This window comes from Notolepis coatsorum, assembly GCF_963971535.1.
Source record: "Notolepis coatsorum genome assembly, chromosome: 1".
In the NCBI taxonomy this organism is placed as follows: domain Eukaryota; kingdom Metazoa; phylum Chordata; class Actinopteri; order Aulopiformes; family Paralepididae; genus Notolepis; species Notolepis coatsorum.
Genome location: NC_140165.1, coordinates 275641854 through 275661091, shown reverse-complemented (window position 1 = coordinate 275661091; position 19238 = coordinate 275641854). Strand labels below are relative to the sequence as shown.

Here is a 19238-nt window from a genome sequence, read left to right as displayed (position 1 = left end):
AACAATTCATATGGTGGGGTTGTGTATATATGAATCTGCACTTTTACTTTGTGAGATGAGTCGTGTTGTGTTACGAGGTTAAGCAAGGTCTGCAACATACACTCAGTAATAGGTTCTATTAGCTTGATGCTCCACATGCAGGTAGAAACTGGTGTTATTCCATTGCTTGAACTAAGTATATGTGTCTCACAATGCTGTGTTGTTTAGTTGCAGTAATACTCGTACACGCACATTCCACGGCCTAGCCGTTACTCTCGGTCAGCGTTTTTTGCTATGTACGACATAGTCAACGGGTGTAGGATTAACACACATGCAACTTGTGTTTTGTTGTAAATCCTGTTCACTTTTGTGGGTAGCGGGCATTGTATTAGCTTATGCTATGCATTGCATTCTACCGGAGGTTTTCAAAATGGCTACGGTTGTTTTTCTGTGTGTAGGGAACGAAGTGTGTTTTCGTGAGGGGGTGTCGAATAAACCCCTCCTTTCCCACTTGATTGGTTTAGGGGATTTTTGATCTCTTCTGCTGAGCCAGTCAGGGCCGAGCCGGTGGGACGTCTTGGCAGGGGGGGGGGGGAGAGTTATTCTGCCAACTCCTATTACAAGACAGGAGCCGGCAGGATTCCCCGCCCGTTGTAGCGGTGTTGCTATGGCGACGCCTTCCATGAGTTACGGTGTCTTAAAGGTGTCGAGTTAGGGCGTAGGGCTCACAGTTCTGCTGCGCCCGATTTATGTGTAAACTTGAGTCAGTTGGTCACATGACTCACAGTTGGCATATCTTTTTCATGACTATAAACTCATGTGGGAAGGTGTTTCTGGGAGGGTCTGGTCTTACACTCTGATTAAAAAGAGTGACTGGATTAAAATCATGTGAAAACAGGTTTTTTACTCCCAGCTGTGCAGTTGGTTCATACGGGTGATGCTTTTTCTTTATTATTATAAAGAGTTGGATGTGTCTATATGGATTGGAAATGAGGGTCCCTGATGGAAACAAGACTAACGTCTTTCTCAGGTCTGCCTCCCCTTAACCAATTGTGTGTATTGCGCCGTACTGGGTTGTACCCTTTCTGCAATCTGTTGGGTAAAGTTTTCATTCATTCATTCATTCATGGAGATGATTGCATCTCGCCCCTCTTGTCGTTCCCCTGGGCGTCTTGGGGATTCAATAAGATGGTCTAAATAGCCTATTGTTGATGTGGGTATGTCAAAACGTACACATAGTGCTAGCTCAGGATGTTCTGTTGGACATTGGCTGACTGGCGCGCCTTGATTGCTTGGGGTTAAAACAGCGTTTTTATGAAGCAATTGGGATGGGGGTTTTTTCCTCTTCCGACACCCTGTGTGGTTGTCGATGGGTTCCCGTTCATATCAGGGGATGATAACGGAATGGATCTGAACATATGGGGAAGGGTCTCACACCCTGGGGGTGGGCCGCCGGGCGCGGTTCGTACCGAAACGTCTGGGTGGCGCCTTCTTTTTATGTTTTAGGATCAACACGCATATCTGCCCCTTCTCCTGGGGTTGGCAGGTCGGCGTGGTTAGGGCACGGGACTGGTTCTGGTCGCGCTGGTCCAGATCAGTTACACCCGTTGTCCGCCGGGGATGCAGATCTGCTGTTCTGGTACCCTGAGGGACTTGGGCTTTTTTTTCAGGGGGAAAAAATGCTAGGTCGGTCCGGGTGTCACAGGGTTGAGCGTTATGGAACCCTTGTTGGGTACATTGTATTCTACACTATCGTAATGGCTTACGGCCGTGCCAACCTGTACGCGCCCGATCTCGTCGGATCTCGGCCGCCATGCAGGTTGGTCTTGGTTGGTACTTGGTTGGGTGACCTCCTGGGAATACCGAGTGCGGGGTGCTGGGGCTGGTCTTCCATTTTTTTTACGCTCTTCTCTTACGCATGGCGAAGAGGGGCCTGTTGGGGTGGTTTTGGCCTCCTCGGGGGACCCTGTGCTCCCCGTATCACCGGGCCCGGTCCGGGGTAATGTTTCGTTGACCCGTAGGCCCGGGATAACCCTGTTGGAAACTGGAACACGGGCTGCGGCAGTGCCGCAGGTGTGTTTTGGGTTTTTTTTTCCTGAGGGGTTATGGGACCAACCATTGCATAGGGTAACGCCTGGGTGGTTGGTTCTCTGGTGTGTTGCTGCAGTGTCAACTCCCGGGTTCACCGGTTGAGGGTGCCCCTGCACGTTCATGACGTCTGCCAATCGTGTCAGCCTTCTCTGTGGAGGCTTGGATATGCGACAACGCCAGCATACGCACCTTCCGCCGGGGCGGATGTGTTCAGCTGTCCTTTCTGGCGCCTGTCTCGTCCGCAGTCTCCAGGCTAGGGTTAACAGCCTGTTGCCTGGTCTTTTTTCCCGGTGCACTGCCTGCTTCCGTTGGTTAACTCTTGTGTGTTTACGGCCATGCTGTCTGCCTGTTGCAGGGCCAGTGTGCCAGACGGTGTACTGTTGGGGAGGACAGGGCCCGCTCGGCTGAGGGGCCTTTGTCTGAATACGCTGGCGATGTGGGGGGCGGGGTCACTAAGTGCCCACCTGGTGGGGTCTTGATGCTGGCATCATGGACTTCTCCGGGCCCCCATTCCAGGGAGTCCAGTCCTTTTGGTGGGTCTGGGTCTTCCTTCGCGCTCCGCTGCTACGGCCTTGCCACGGGGTTGGGTTTGCCCTTGATCCCGTGATTCTGGGGGCAGTAACGGGGTTGTTTCCCTCCGTTCGTTCCCGGGTGGCATGCGGGTTGTGCGTGTGTGTAGTCGTGGGGTCAAGCCACGGCTGCTCACCCTGTGCGTTGAGTTGCTTGAGTGCCTCTTCGCACGGTCAGGTCCGTCGCCCTCCCAGTAAACCTCTAATAGAGGGGGTGCCCTCCATTAGGGGGGGTCGGGGGGCTCGGCCCTCCCTGTTCTGTTGGTTGTGGGGGGCCTTCAGCGGGGTGTATTTGTCGGCCAGTGGCTCCGCTTGGCCTCCCTTTGTGCAGAGTGATGCCAAGCAGAGCCCCTAATGATACAGAACGTTAGGTTATGACTATAACCAAGTTCTGTTAATTAGGGGTGACGCTTGGCATCCGACGGCTGCTGCAGCCCTTGACCTCACCTTGTGGTGAAAGCTTGGGAAGGAGGAGAGCAGGTGACCACACACCTGCTTATGAAGGTAAGCTGATGAGGGGTGTGGTCAGACTAATACTGGTATTAAAGGTACATTTGTGGAATTTATTCAGTGCGCGTGCACGTACGCGAGAGAGTGCAGAGTGATGCCAAGCGTCACCCCTAATTAACAGAACTTGGTTATAGTCATAACCTAACGTTAACTATATTAACTAGTCAAGGCTGTACAGAGAATATGTATTTAGAACAGAGAAACATGACATTTTACATTGTACAGTATGTATGTATCAGTGGTCGCAGCTGCATAAGGAGTTGTAGTTGTAATATATACAACATAATATTACACTTGTCCTGGTGTTGCTCCCCCAGAGCAGCTCAAAGGGCCGCTGGAGGAGTATGTGAACAAGCGCTACCCTGGCCTGGTGAAGATTGTGAGGAACCAGAAGAGAGAGGGGCTGATCCGCGCCCGCATCGAGGGCTGGAAGGTGGCCGGCGCAGAGGTGACGGGATTCTTTGATGCCCACGTCGAGTTCACGCCGTCATGGTGAGTCAATTGTGTCCCTCCATTGGCAAGCGACGGGAAAATAGGTTTTTAATCCGTTTGTTTGTGCACTTTGATGACTTATAAAATGCACCTGCCACCATGCCTGGATTACTCACTGGGCGAATGCCCTGGGTCTTTTTTCCTAATGTTTTACCGTTATTGAACAGTTTGGTTATTTTATGCCGGTTCACCACTGCCATAGGCTTCCATTGTATCTGAAAATGTCTAACACCAGATAAACCCACGGAAGTCACCACATTTGACTAAAATGCCATGCCAAGATATTATGTGTAATTTGTTTTCTGAAAGGTTTTTCCACTGTATTATAATACAGTATTTGAGGAAGCTTCCTTTTTAGACACCGTATTTAGGCACAATAGACCAACCTTTCAGGAGAAAACATTTCAAACATTTCAGGAAAGTAAAACCTTAGATAGCATGGCATGGTCAGATGTGGTGACTGTCATGGGTTTATATGGTGTTTAAGACTTTTGAATTGGCAGAAAATGCCCTTGCCCCCCAGTAACTACTCCTCCACCCCTACACCCCCTCCCGGAGGCTGTGATCCTCAGACATGGATCTGCTTTCCATCCCCCACACCGCCTATAAACATTTGGAGACAGAGCCTTCAGCATGGCGGCCCCCACCCTCTGGAACTCTCTCCCCGCTGAGATCCGCTCTGCCACATCCTTGGACTCCTTGTTTTTTATTATTATTAATTTAGTTTATTCCATATGTCCATATTTCTTTTTGTTGCCTTGTAAAGCGTCCTTGGATTTCTTGAAAGGCGCTATATAAATCCAAGTTATTATTATGTCAACAAGACTGGTGTGGTCCATTAAGCGTTGACAACACTAATAACAGTGATAAGTGTTGACACCACTAAAAACATTATCACTTTAAGTGCCGAAAACGTGTTTAGGCGTCTTTCCTAGCCATGCTCAAGTTGCCTAGGATGCCGTAACTCGTCTTTGATATCAATATTTCAAAAATCTGTGATCGGAAACATATTTCCCCTCTGCAGCCTTCACACACAGTTCTGAGCTCCTCTCAATCCTCTAGCGGTTCAAGAGCGCCATCTGGTGGCCGATCGGCAGAAGCGCCAAACAGGAAGTCATGTGGATGAAGTGGTGATCACCCATATTACTTCCGGCCACTCTCTATAGCTCCCGCGACTCCATCTTGAAACACTCGATAATAGATCGCTCGCCCTAACTCAATAAACAACATTATTTGGACGTATATACTATTATACAACCTGGAAATGGACCGGGTATTTCGACATCCCATAATGGAAAACTGTCTACCCCACGCTGATCGCCCAATGGCCCGCGGAGACTGGGGTGAGTTTTAGCGTGTAGTATTACCGTGTTCGACACTAACTGCTATGATGAACATTTGACCCACATTAGATGAATGGTATAACGTTGCCCACGGAATTATAAACGATCCCCCGCCCATCCGGTCATCATCAGATGATACGTAGAAACTTCTAGAAGCATGTCCATTTGAAATGTTTCATCTGGCACCGATCGCTACCAAACTGTATTTGATCATCAATATAATACATTTGGGGCTATAAATCACGTTCTGGAGAAAGCTGCAGAAAGAGATGAAAACATACTTATACTTTAGATCATATTTTAGTATGAATATGTGAATGAAAAAGTTTAACGTTCATACACCCTGAACAATACATATAGGACATTGAATGGGCCCTAATAATGGCAATCTAGCAATAGAATTTAAAAAGTTATAGCCCTGCAAAGAAGGGGAACTTCTCCATAGACAAATAGAGCTGGCAAGGGATGGTATATCATGAATTTAACCTTCGGCAGTTAAAGTGTTAAGCGTTGACAACACTATTGACAATATTAACTCATTGACTGCCACGCTGTTTTCCCATCTTTACTCCCTGGCGCCAGCGTTATTGACCATTTTCACGATGTTTGCGGACCCATCCTATATTCTATATTATAGCTATGGAGACAATAGTATGGCTCATTTGACAGCCAATATTTATAGTCCCAACATGGACAAACCATGCGACAGATAGCTGTGTGCTGATTCACTTTGAGGGGGAGGGGATTCCTGCAGCCGGAGGTACCAAGGCACTGAAAGACAACTGAGAGACCCAGTTCAAAAGGTAGTGCCACCTGTCAGGATTCGATCGTTTGATTTAATTATAATTGCAATTATATCAAATTATAAGTTGATTTAATCGATTGCAATTATAACGTAGGCAGCGGTGCCAGGGAGACACAGGCAGGTCTGCACGAGTGTTTAGAATGGGGAAATCGGAAAATATTTAAAAGGATCTAAAAACAAGAAAACTCAGCGCTCAGCGATTGGATTTGAAACACGATAATTTTTGTGTTTGGCGCAGAAAGAGTTAAGCGTTGACAACACTATTAACTAATAACATTATTAAGCGTTGACAACACTATTAACTAATAACATTATTAAGCGTTGACAACACTATTAATTAATAACATTATTAAGCGTTGACAACACTATTAACAGTATTAAGCATTGACAACACTATTAACTAATAACATTATTAATCATTGACAACACTATTAACTAGGGATGTTCGATATTGGCTTTTTTACCGATATCCGATATACCGATATTGTCCAACTCTTAATTTCCGATACCGATATCAACCGATATCAACCGATACCGATATATGCAGGGTCCCCCCCCCCCCCCCCCCCCCCCCCCCCCCAAAAATCGAATCATTTCAGGTAATTAACATTACATATCTCTTGTTGTGGAATTAACACAACATTATGCATACTTTTGACAATAAAGAATAAGAATTTGTTCTTACTTGCTTGCCTGGGTAAATAAAGGTTAAATAAATGTAAATGTGAAATTGTTTGCAAGAAGGTTTCAAAATCGTTGGGCATTAAAAAAGAGCACATTACTAACTTTGTATTACAGTTTAATTTATCCTCACATCTCTTACTGCAATATAATTTGGGCCAGCACTTACCCATCTTACTTACAAACAATCCATAGCTCAGAAATCCTTTGTAAGAATTGCAACCAACTCTTCTTATTTAGCCCCAACCAAACCATTATTTAAACAACTGCAACTACTTATGAGGTCAACAAGTATCAAACAGGGGTTCTTATGTACAAAGTAATTGGTCTTCCTTTATCTTTGCCTAATTTTTTTCAAACTTACTTTCAGTTTAATTCTCATTATCATGCACATCTCACAAGAAGAAATAAAGACTTACGCATTCCTTTCTGTAGGACCTCTGTTGCCAAATTCTCATTTGTTTATCAAGGTGCAGTGATGTGGAATGATATACAAAATCTAATAGAAACATGTTCCACTTTAAATATATTTAAAAGTAAGCTTAAAAAAGAACTACAGATCCTGTAGTCTATAGTATCATGTGTATTGTGTAAAGTCTTTTACATTTTTTCCCCCAACATTATAATAGTTGTATAATGCTGTATTGTATGTATCTGTGTGTATGAGAGAGGGATATGCGTATGTGTTTGTGCATAATGTGGGGGGGGGGGGGGGGTTTGTTGTTGTAGTTATCCTATATAGGTTTAAGAGGGGAGGTCGCTTATAAGCCCTTGGGTTTTTTTTACCTTTCCTGCACATTTTAACTGTTCTTCTTTTACTTATTTTATTCCAGAATGTATGTTTGTAAGTGCAAATAACAATAAACAAAACAAACAAAATAAATAAATGTAATTTTTTTTTAAAAATTTAAATATTTTGAAAACCGATACCGATAATTTCTGATATCACATTGTAATGCCAATATCGGTAGGCCGATAATATCAGACATCCCTACTATTAACTAATAACATTATTAAGCATTGACAACAATATTAACTAATAACATTATTAAGTTGAGATTGAACACTAATAACATTATTAAGCGTTGACAACACTATTAACAAATAACATTATTAAGTTGACAACACAAATAACATATTAAGCGTTGACAACACTATTAACTAATAACATTATTAAGTTGACAACACTATTAACATTATTAAGTTGACAACACTAATAACTCCTCTCAATGCTGCTCACTAGGCACACCAACATTATTAGCTACACTGCTGTTACACAACTGTTAAAAGGGTCCATTGGCTGTTCTTTGATCTGCCATAGCTTTTTAACCATGTGTCCATAGAGAGTTGGGGGGTGGCTCATTGGACTTTATACTGTACATGAATGAGATGTAACCTCTTGGGTGGAAATGTGAATATAAACAAATTTGTTTACAAGAAGAAATCCTGTAGGATACCTTTAATATTAGGGGTCAGGTCAGTTGTGTATCAGTGAAGGTCAGGGGTAGCTGCTGGGAAATGAGTGTAGTAAGTAGAGGTCCTCAAAAGTATATTAATACTAGTATGTGTGTGTGTGTGTGTGTGTGTGTGTGTGTGTGTGTGTGTGTGTGTGTGTGTGTGTGTGTGTGTGTGTGTGTGTGTGTGTGTGTGTGTGTGTGTGTGTGTGTGTGTGTGTGTGTGTGTGTGTGTGTGTGTGTTGTGTGTGTTGTGTGTGTGTGTGTGTGTGTGTGTGTGTGTGTGTGTGTGTGTGTGTGTGTGTGTGTGTGTGTGTGTGTGTGTGTGTGTGTGTGTGCCAGGGCCGAGCCAGTGCTGGCGAGAATCAAAGAGGACCACAAGAGGATCATCCTGCCGTCGATAGACAACATCAAGCATGACACGTTGAGCTGGAGCGCTATGAGAACTCTGGCCACGGCTACAACTGGGAGCTGTGGTGCATGTACATCAACCCCCCCAAGCAGTGGTGGGATGAAGGAGAGACCTCTGCACCCATCAGGTAGAACGCACTGCTTCTCAAAGTCAAAGTCAAAGATTTTATTTGCCATGTATGGACAAATCCACATTGGAATACAGGTACAGAGCAAACAATGTGTGTCTACAACTAATCCAATACAGGAGCAGAGTAGAGACAGTACAGGAAAAATATGTAAAAACACAGACAGTATAAAAGGTCAAATGCTAAAATTGATATCAACATCCCCTAAAAGTGCATATCATAGTTAAGTGCATAGTGCATAGAGGCACACATTTCAGTAAAAGTGCATATACCGGTAATCAAAGTGCATGATGCACAGACACACAAAAACAGCACATTCCACAAACCTGACTAATAACACTAATAAACACACAGAAACAAAATAGGATAAATACAAAACTAGCCTTTGGAGTCATTCAGGCTGCGCACAGCACTGGGGAAGAAGCTCTTAGTAAACCGAGAGGTGAATGAATGAATGAATGAATGAATGAATGAATGAATGAATGAATGAAAACTTTATTTAACAGATTGCAGAATGGGTACAATACAGTACGGCTCAATACATACAATTGTTAAGGGGATGCAGAGAGTTTGTCTTGTTTCTATCAGGGTCCCCCATTTTCAATTCATATAGACATTTATGACATACACAACATACATGACATTTATGGCATAGGGACATATAGGTATTTAGTACTGATACATTTGTGACATAAACGGTATTCAAATATACAGTACTGTTACCCCTAGATCCTGACAGAGTATATACATATGATGGGGAGGGGACTGTACATTAGGAGGGGGTGGGTGGGTGGGAGAGAAATATACATACGGCGGGGAGGGAATATATACATGCGGTGAGGAGGAGACTGTCTATTAGGAGGTGGTGGGGGTTTTGGGCATTTACGGTGGCCAGTTTCGAATTGCAGCCTCCCGTAGGTGCTCTTTAAGAGCGGTTTTGAATGTGGGCAGGGATTCACATTCCTTTACAGCTTTGGGTAGGGCGTTCCACATTGTTGTGGCATAATTGCGAAACGTGTTTAGTCCCTTGTTTGAGCCGAATCTGGGTTTAACATGATTTGTTGAGCTTCCTCAGGTGTAGTGGTTGTGGTATTCACTGACCTTTGGGAAGTATTTTGACATGTACATGGGCACCCCGGTCGTATAGTGTATCTTGTAGACCAGGCCCATTGCAAGTTGCTGTACTCTGTTGTCTACTCTAAGCCATCCTAGGTTGTCAAAGTGGGCAGGGGTGAGGTGGGTTCTGGGGTTCAGGTCAAGTAGTAGTCTGACCAGTTTGTTTTGTGATGTTTGTAATTTTGTTTTAAGCGCCTTTGAGGTGCTTTGGTACCATGAGGTGCACGCATAGTCATAGTACCCTTGAATGAGTGCTCCTGCCAGAGTCTTCAGGGTATTCTTGTTTACCAGAGAGGAGATCCGGTACAAGAATCTAGTTCGTTGGTTGACTTTTTTTATTACATTGGATGCCATTTTGTCACAGGAAAGATTTGCCTCTAGCCAGGTAGGTAATTTCGTCTTTCCTTGTGACAATATTGTCACCCACTGTAACTGAGAAGCCGTCCGTCTTGCTGAGTTTGTTATTTGAACCGAAGAGAATGGACTCTGTTTTGCCCATGTGTAATGATAGTTTGTTATCAGCGAGCCATATGCAGATTTTGCCTAGTTCCGAGCTGAGGGTTTTTTCAACCTGCAACTTGTTCTTGTCAGAGACCAGCAGGGCTGAGTCGTCCGCAAACAGGAACAAGTTGCAGTCACAGGCTGACGACATGTCATTTGCATAAATTAGGAAGAGTAGTGGTCCTAGTATGCTTCCTTGTGGAACACCACAGCTCACAGCTCACAGTAGAGCATGTGATGGAGCGGTAACGTCTGCCCGAGGGGAGGGGGACAAAGAGGCCTGCGGCTGGGTGACCTGAGGGGTCGTTGATAATGCCAGAGGCACGGGAAAGCAGCCTGGCACCATAGATCTCTTCTAGAGCTGGCAGGCTAAGCCCGATTGTCTTGCGTGCGAGACGCACAATTTCTTCTCCTGGTCTGTGATGTTACCAAACCATATAGTACAGGAGGAAGTAAGAACGCTCTCGATCACACAGCGATAGAAGTTGTGTAGAATCACCCTGTTATTTGTGAACTCTTTCAGTTTCCTGAGAAAGAAAAGACATTGCTGGGACTTTTTAAACAATGGTTCTGGTATTGGAGTGCCAGCTCAGGTCATTTGAAATAGTGACCCCAAGAAATTTAAAACTGCTCACCATCTCCACCTCTGAGCCATTTATGGTAATGGTGAGATGGGATACCTTGCTACGTCTAAAATCGATGACTAGCTCCTTCGTTTTGGAAGCATTCAGGGTATCCCAGGGTAAAATGACTCTTCATTTGAGTTTATACGCCCAATGACGGTGGTATCATCAGCATACTTTACTATCAGATTGTTATCATAGGAGGCAGTACAGTCATGAGTGCAGAGAGAGAACAGTAAAGGGCTGAGAATGCAGCCTTGTGGAGAACCAGTACTTAAAACAAGTTCATCAGACATATTGTTTCCAATCCTGACTCTTTGCGGTCTCAAAATTAAAAAGCTAAGAATCCATTCACAGATAGCGTCGCTGTTATGTTGTACGTACGTAGTATTTTGTATGTAGGTAGAGGTGTAGTAATAAGAAGCAGGTTACTCTTTAGCCTTTTAGTCAAGCACGTTAGGTTACAGCATGGTACAGCAGGGTATCATCATACAGCATTGTGTACTCTCTTCTTCTGCACTTCCTGTAGGCATAACATGGCATTCTATTAACTACGCCCCATGTGGAGACTCTTGGGAGTACAGCTTCAACATGTAATGTTAGAGGACACAACATCTCCCTTCTCTGTGAAAGAATGTTACTTGCTACTCAGCATTATGCAAATTTAGAACTTTTGCTTTTTCACTTTCTTAAGTAAACTGAACCAACAGTCAGTATCATAAAACGTGTAACTCAAGGTAATAATTAAACAAAGGGAGCACAGGTTATTCAATCATTATCAAGATAATAATTATATATGCTCAACCAATATTACTCTTAGTTCTCACTCAGTGTGCAACAAAGTCCTGATGCCAACTAGGCTTGTTTCTTGCCCGCGACTGTGCTGGAGTGTGCCCGCTGAGCGCTGTCAGGGCAGGGCGGATCCCTAAGTCATGCTCATCTGGCATGTTAGAAGTGTGAGCCAGACGGGATGCGTTCCATTTCTTTCCATCACTGAGCAGAAAGGTGCTTTTGCCAATCTTCTTTTTCACTGTGATTGGTGCACTGTATCTCGGGTGTGCTTTGGGGACGTGATGTGGTGTTCTAATCCTGACTCTCTCCCCCTCCCGAAAAACAGGTGCACGAGCGCCACGCTTAGCATTTGTGTAGCGCTTCATTTTGGCTTGCTTGTTTTGGACCGTTTCTCTCACAGTGTCGTCCTGTGAACTCACAGTAGGCTGCAAGGGCAGTACGTCCAGTTTGGTGCGCATTTTACGACCATAAAGCAGTTCATGTGGTGAAACGCCAGTGGTGGCGTGGGGAGTGGCTCTGTATATTTGCAGACAACCCAACACAGCCTCTTTCCACGGTTGAGACTGCTGGATCGCTGTCTGAATGCAACTCCTCAGAACACGATGGAAGCGTTCGACAGCACCATTAGCCGCCGGATAGTAAACTGAAATCCGATTGTGAGCAATGTCTCTTTCCTTGAGGTACTCGGCGAAGGCTGCTGATGTGAATTGAGGTCCATTGTCTGTGACGATGCTCTCTGTGTTACCATGGCGACCGAACACAGAGCTTAGGAACTTGGTTACATCCGTAGTTGTAGCGTTGTGAGAAAAGGCTACCTCTGGCCACTTAGAATAGTAGTCCGTCAGTGTGATCGCCTAACGGCAGGCTGGCGCAGCTGACTCGAAGGGCCCGACTATGTCGAGGCCTAGCTTCTTCCACGGGCCGTCTGGCAGTGGAACTGGCTGTAGAGGTGCAAAATAAATCTTGGCCGTCTTGTCATTAGACTGACAAGAGACACATTTGGATATGTCGGCCTGAACCTGAGAGTCCATCTTCGGCCACCTTAGTGCTTACATCAGATACCAGGTAAGGACTCTATATATAAAATCTTGCGTTGATCTGATATTTCTTTCTACCTCGATCGAAGCTGTCTGTGTGTGTGTTAGTGTTGTCAAGAATATCGAAGCACGCTCAGCGCGCTTGCCCCCCGGCTCCTCCGAGTCCAGCCCTCCCCCTCACAGAGTCACAGAGAGCCGTCTTCTTCAGTTAGTAAACAAACATTTTAGCTGAAGATGGTAAATGCAGAGCCTCCGCAACTTGTGCTTGTGGATAAAGAAAACAGCAGAAGTGCTGTTTGGAGGTACTTCGGGTTTCAAGTAAACAACGAAGGACAAGCTACAAATGCCCCAATGCTATTTGCAAGCGGTGTTAGAGCAGTGCCAGCGCCGATCTCCATAAAGAAATGAAAGCGGTTCGTGACAGCTGCTTTTTCAACGTCACTGTGACTGAAGCATTAAACCATTAACTCTAGTTTAATACATGATACGTTGTCTACTGATGGCGCATAATATCAACAGCTGATTCGTTGTAACGTTACAGCTACCAGCTAAGGTTAGCTACTGCTAGCTCCGTTAGCTTAGCTGGCTACTTGTATAATTACTGCATGGTAACGGAGTAACGTTAACGTTTAAACGTTATGTCGAGGTCATACAATACTACAGTCGACATAAGGTTAACGTTACCCCGTTTCCATCAAGTGTTTAAATAGCAGCAATCTTGTTGAAAATGTAACGTTACTAAAATGCTCCGACCATAGCATCTCTTTTTTTTTTGTCCCCATCCGGCGCATTCATGAGCAGTCGCATTACTGAGAGCTCTCGCCAAACAACCAAATCAACAAGGTTTTGTGGACATTTTCTACTCCTGCTAATATGGATTACGGACTTATACCTCAATTCATCAATGAAGCAACATCAAACAGAAGTGGAGAGAAGTGAAAACGGATTTAACGAGACCCACAGTGACTTCTACCTTCTCAATGGCTCGGAAAAGAAACACATAGACGTCGGAACAGCGGCTATACACACGCTACTAACAGCGAGCCCTGTACGGAAAAACTTACCCCCGACTGGCAGATTGGACCGCAGGACCATGATCATCCTGGTTCTGCTACTTTCGGGAGACATTCATTTAAACCCAGGCCCGGTTTTGACCAGAACTCAGGCTAGAAGACTTGGTCTGGCAACGCAAGAAGCGATGGAGGTTCCCATCGCGACCAACAGCATCGACAACGCAACCTGTGGCTACATCCACAGCGCGGGCGGCGAAGCTCCCCCAATGACGCCACAGCAGACGAGCACACGTGAGGCAGTGACGAGAGGAGGTGAACCGAGGGTCGAAACCATGACGACCAACTTGACGCGGGATTTAAACATCTCGACGCCCGATAGCCGGCTAGCTAGCAGAGCTAACAACGAAAACAACCAGGAACAAGTCCTTTGTTGTTCCAGCACGGCGCGGGACCCGACCCCCCCCTCCCCCCTTCTTTGTTGTTCCAGCACGGCGCGGGACCCGACCCCCCCCTCCCCCCTTCCCACCCACAACAACAAAGCCCCCCAGCCCCACACAGAGGAACAGATCACAAACGAACAATACTTCGAACCTGCCAACATCAATGAAATAACCAACGCCAATGGACTGAACATTTTTCACATTAACATTAACAGCTTAAAAAACAAATTGGATGAAATCAAACAATTATTCATAAATGGTAAGGCAAACATACTGTGCTTCTCAGAAACTAAGCTTGACGATTCTGTAAAAGATCCAGAGATAGAGATTGAGAACTACTCAATAATCAGGAATGATAGGAACAAACATGGAGGTGGTGTCTGTATGTACATACACAAGGACACTAAATTCATCAACAGAAATGACCTGAATCATAAATCAATTGAAACTGTATGGGTGGAAATCCTATTCGAAAGGGCGAAATCCCTACTGGTTGGCACAGTCTACAGGCCGCCAGATCATAGTGGCTTTTATGATACACTGGATGGGTGTTTGGCTGGAGTTGAGGATGTAGACAAAATTCTTATTGGAGACTGGAACACGGATATGCAACGAAAAGATGCACCCGTCTTCAAGTCATTCAGTAGGTTTTGTGATCTGCACGGCCTCAGCCAGCTAATCACCCAACCCACACGTGTATGTGAATCAACTCAGACTACCATTGACCTCATTCTGACCTCCGACAAGTCCAAGATCTCCAATAAAGGGGTTATAGCATGCGGGTTAAGTGATCATTATATGATATTCTGTACCCGAAAAAAACTAAAACAAAAGGCTGGCTGCCACAAAACAGTCACATCTAGAGACCTCAAAACCTACTCTAGCGAGGCCTTCAACCTTGAACTGGAGAGTCTGGACTGGTCAGATGAACTCAATGGTACACTGGTTGAAGAAACATGGCTTGGTTTCAAAACCAAATTCTCAACAATACTAAAAGACATGGCCCCCCTAAGAACCACCAGAGTAAAAAAACGCGCTGAGCCGTGGATGCACTCCGAAATACTGGCCGCTATGAAAACCAGCGACAAAAAATGCTCTGAGTTTCGTAAAAGTCAGTCAAAGCTTACTAAAAGCACGAGCAGTGAACTCCAAGCCCACGTGACTGAACTCAAACTAGAAAGAAACAGACTAAGAAACGACGTAAACTCCATGATCAAAACTGCAAAAAAGAATTTCATCAATGACAAAACTGAGGAAAACAAAAACAAACCACGTGAACTTTGGAAATTACTCAATAATCAACTAGGATGCAGTAAAAAACTTAAAACCAGATTCTCAAACATAAACATAAAAACGGACAACACGCTCATCACAGACAAGCTGGATGTAGCCAATTACTTAAACATTTTCTTCACAAACATAGCCACAACACTGGTAAACAAACTACCCTCCCACTCAGGGCTTTATGGGGTAGAACACATAGTAGCTTACTACAAAAACCTAGGGGTCCGCAAGGACAACTTCAAGCTGGAAATGGTAACAACAGATGAGGTACTCAATAAACTGAGCGCCCTCCAACCTAACAAGGCCACTGGCCATGACAACATCCCCTCCAAATTCCTCAGAGACTCAGCAGCCGCCATCACCCCAATCATCACACACATAATAAACCTCTCCATAAAACAGGGACACGTCCCCAAGGACTTCAAAATTGCGAGGGTGACCCCTCTGCACAAAAAGGGCAGCAAATTAGACCCAGGCAACTACCGCCCTGTTTCTATTCTCACCTCCATCTCGAAAGTCATGGAAAAAATAGTCTACGAACAGGTCGAAAAGTACCTAGCGGAAAAAAATCTAATCTACGAATTCCAATCTGGCTTCAGAACATCCCACATGACCACATCAAACAAGAGGTGGACGCAGGCAAATACTGCGGCATGGTCATGCTGGACCTACAAAAGGCCTTTGACATGGTCAATCACTCCATTCTGATTGACAAGCTAAAAGCAATTGGTTTTGATAGTCTATCAGTGAGCTGGATGCAATCCTACCTTGAGGGGAGGGAACAGATGGTGGAGGTAAACGGTACCCTATCCCCCCCCTCACAGTGAGCTGTGGTGTTCCACAAGGAAGCATACTAGGACCGCTACTGTTCCTAATTTATGCAAATGACATGTCGTCAGCTTGTGACTGCAACTTGTTCCTGTTTGCGGACGACTCAGCCCTGCTGGTCTCTGACAAGAACAAGTTACAGGTTGAAAAAACCCTCAGCTCTGAACTAGGCAGAATCTGCATATGGCTCGCTGATAACAAACTATCATTACACATGGGCAAAACAGAGTCCATTCTCTTCGGTTCAAATAACAAACTCAGCAAGACCGACGGCTTCTCAGTTACAGTGGGTGACAATATTGTCACAAGGAAAGATGAAATTACCTACCTGGGTTCCATCCTAGAGGCTAATCTCTCCTGTGACAAAATGGCATCCAATGTAATAAAAAAAGTCAACCAACGAACTCGATTCTTGTACCGGATCTCCTCTCTGGTAAACAAGAATACCCTGAAGACTCTGGCAGGAGCACTCATTCAGGGGTACTACGACTATGCTTGCACCTCATGGTACCAAAGCACCTCAAAGGCGCTAAAAACAAAATTACAAACATCTCAAAACAAACTGGTCAGACTACTGCTTGACCTTACTCCTAGAACCCACCTCACCCCTGCCCACTTTGACAACCTAGGATGGCTTAGAGTAGACGACAGAGTACAGCAACTTGCAATGGGCCTGGTCTACAAGATACACTACACGACCAAGGTACCCATGTACATGTCAAAATACTTCCCAAAGGTCAGTGAATACCACGATCACAACACCAGAGGGAGCTCCACAAATCATGTTAAACCCAGATTCGGCTCAAATAAGGGACTAAACACGTTTCGCAATTATGCCACATCAATGTGGAACGCCCTACCCAAAGCTGTAAAGGAATGTGGATCACTACCCACTTTCAAAACCTCTCTCAAGGGACACCTACGGGAGACTGCAATTCAACACTGGCCCCTGTAAATATCCTAACCCAACCCCCTCCAATGTACAGTCATTTACCTAGTATGGTTTTGTCAATAGTCCAATGTACAATTTTGTTTGTTTGTACAGTGTCTCCCCCCCCCCCCTCAATGTACAGTTTTACTTGTTTATACAGTGTGCCCCCCCCCCCCCCAACCACCTCCAATGTAAATTACCCAGTATGGTTGTCAATATCCCAATGTACCCAACCCCCCCCACCCAACCTCCTCCAATGTACAGTTTCTACGTCAAATGTATATACTCCCTTTTCTTGACTCCTTCTGTATCACAAACAGTACTGTATTTGCAAATCTGGTATGTCATAAATGTATAGATGTAGCAGTACTGACTATCTGTATGTCATGTATGTCATATATGTCCTGATGAATTGAAAATGGGGGACCCTGATGTAAACAAGACGAAAGTCTTTCTCTGGTCTGCATCCCCTTAACAATTGTGTGTATTGAGCTGTACTGTATTGTACCCATTCTGCAATCTGTTAATAAAGTTTTCAATCAATCAATCAAACTCTCTCTCTCTCTCTCTCTCTCTCTCTCTCTCTCTCTCTCTCTCTCTCTCTCTCTCTCTCTAGCGCCCTCTCTCTCTCTCTCTCTCTCTCTCTCTCTCTCTCTCTCTCTCTCTCTCTCTCTCTCTCTCTCTCTCTCTCGTTATCTTTAAATAAAAACGAAACTGTTACTAACTGTAATATAAACAGTTCAGTTTGTCAGGTACATGCAACACAGATTACAGTGTTTACATCTGTCTATGCTATTTGCAAGCGGTGTTAGAGCAGTGCCAGCACCGATCTCCATAAAGAAATGAAAGCGGTTCGTGACAGCTGCTCTTTCAACGTCACTGTGACTGAAGCATTAAACCATTAACTCTAGTTTAATACATGATACGTTGTCTACTGATGGCGCATAATATCAACAGCTGATTCGTTTTAACGTTACAGCTACCAGCTAACGTTAGCTACTGCTAGCTCCGTTAGCTTAGCTGGCTACTTGTATAATTACTGCATGGTAACGGAGTAACGTTAACGTTTAAACGTTATGTCGAGGTCATACAATACTACAGTCGACATAAGGTTAACGTTACCCCGTTTCCATCAAGTGTTTAAATAGCAGCAATCTTGTTGAAAATGTAACGTTACTAAAATGCTCCGACCATAGCCTCTCTCTCTCTCTCTATCGCTACCTCTCTCTCTCTCTCTCTCTCTCTCTCTCTCTCTCTCTCTCTCTCTATCTCTCTCTATCTACCGCTACCTCTCTCTCTCTCTCTCTCTCTCTAGCGCCCTCTCTGTCTCTCTCTCTCTCTCTCTCTCTCTCTCTCTCTCTCTCTCTCTCTCTCTCTCTCTCTCTCTCTCTCTCTCTCTCTCTCTCTCTCTCTCTCTCTCTCTCTCTCTCTCTCTCTCGTTATCTTTAAATAAAAACGAAACTGTTACTAACTGTAATATAAACAGTTCAGTTTGTCAGGTACATGCAACACAGATTACAGTGTTTACATCCGTCTGCTTGAGAAAATACCATGTTCTGCATTTGCAATAAAAATTATTGAAGTGAGATGAACAGTTATTTTTAAATGTGTGATCTAAAGATAAACAAAGGGTTTTAAAATTGTTATATTTATCTTCTCTTATAGTACCAGAGAGAAGCTAAATTTGTTTAAAAAAAAAAAAAATTATATATATAAATTTTTTTGATATCGAAATAATATCGAATTATCGATACTTTTCAAGGTATCGTATCGAAGTCGAAATTCCAGTATCGTGACAACACTAGTGTGTGTGTGTGGCTGTTTACCGTTGAGTGGGAGGAGGTGGCGGGGGGAGCGCCGCGCTACGAGGGCCATTTCATGTATGCATGAGAAAGGATAATAATGATAATCTAGCATTGATTTCAGGAAGATTCGATAATCATGGGAAAAATGACAACGTGTTTAGTGTATTCCACTAAAGGGCTATTATCGCGTCTTTTCCTGGGATTACTAAGAATCACCAAAACTATACTCATATTCAAAATGGTATAAAATGGAAATGTACCGATGAAAAAACAATCTGTTTCGTGCATGTTGACTGGAAGCAACAGTCGACGGGTGTATTAGACCCATAGCTATTGTTACGATGGTGCCGCTTTGCTGGCATGATGTGGTGGAACTCAGTTTGCAGTGTAGAACGGAGAGATAAA

General features: G+C 44.4%; 1 protein-coding gene across 1 annotated transcript in view; it reads left to right on the top strand.

The window, feature by feature from the left end:
* galnt17 (polypeptide N-acetylgalactosaminyltransferase 17) overlaps nt 1-19238 on the top strand; it is a 370766-nt gene that overhangs the window by 266662 nt on the left and 84866 nt on the right. The window contains 3 exon segments of the mRNA XM_084329774.1: nt 3467-3641; nt 8267-8346; nt 8349-8463. Coding sequence (XP_084185900.1) covers nt 3467-3641; nt 8267-8346; nt 8349-8463 — 370 coding nt within the window.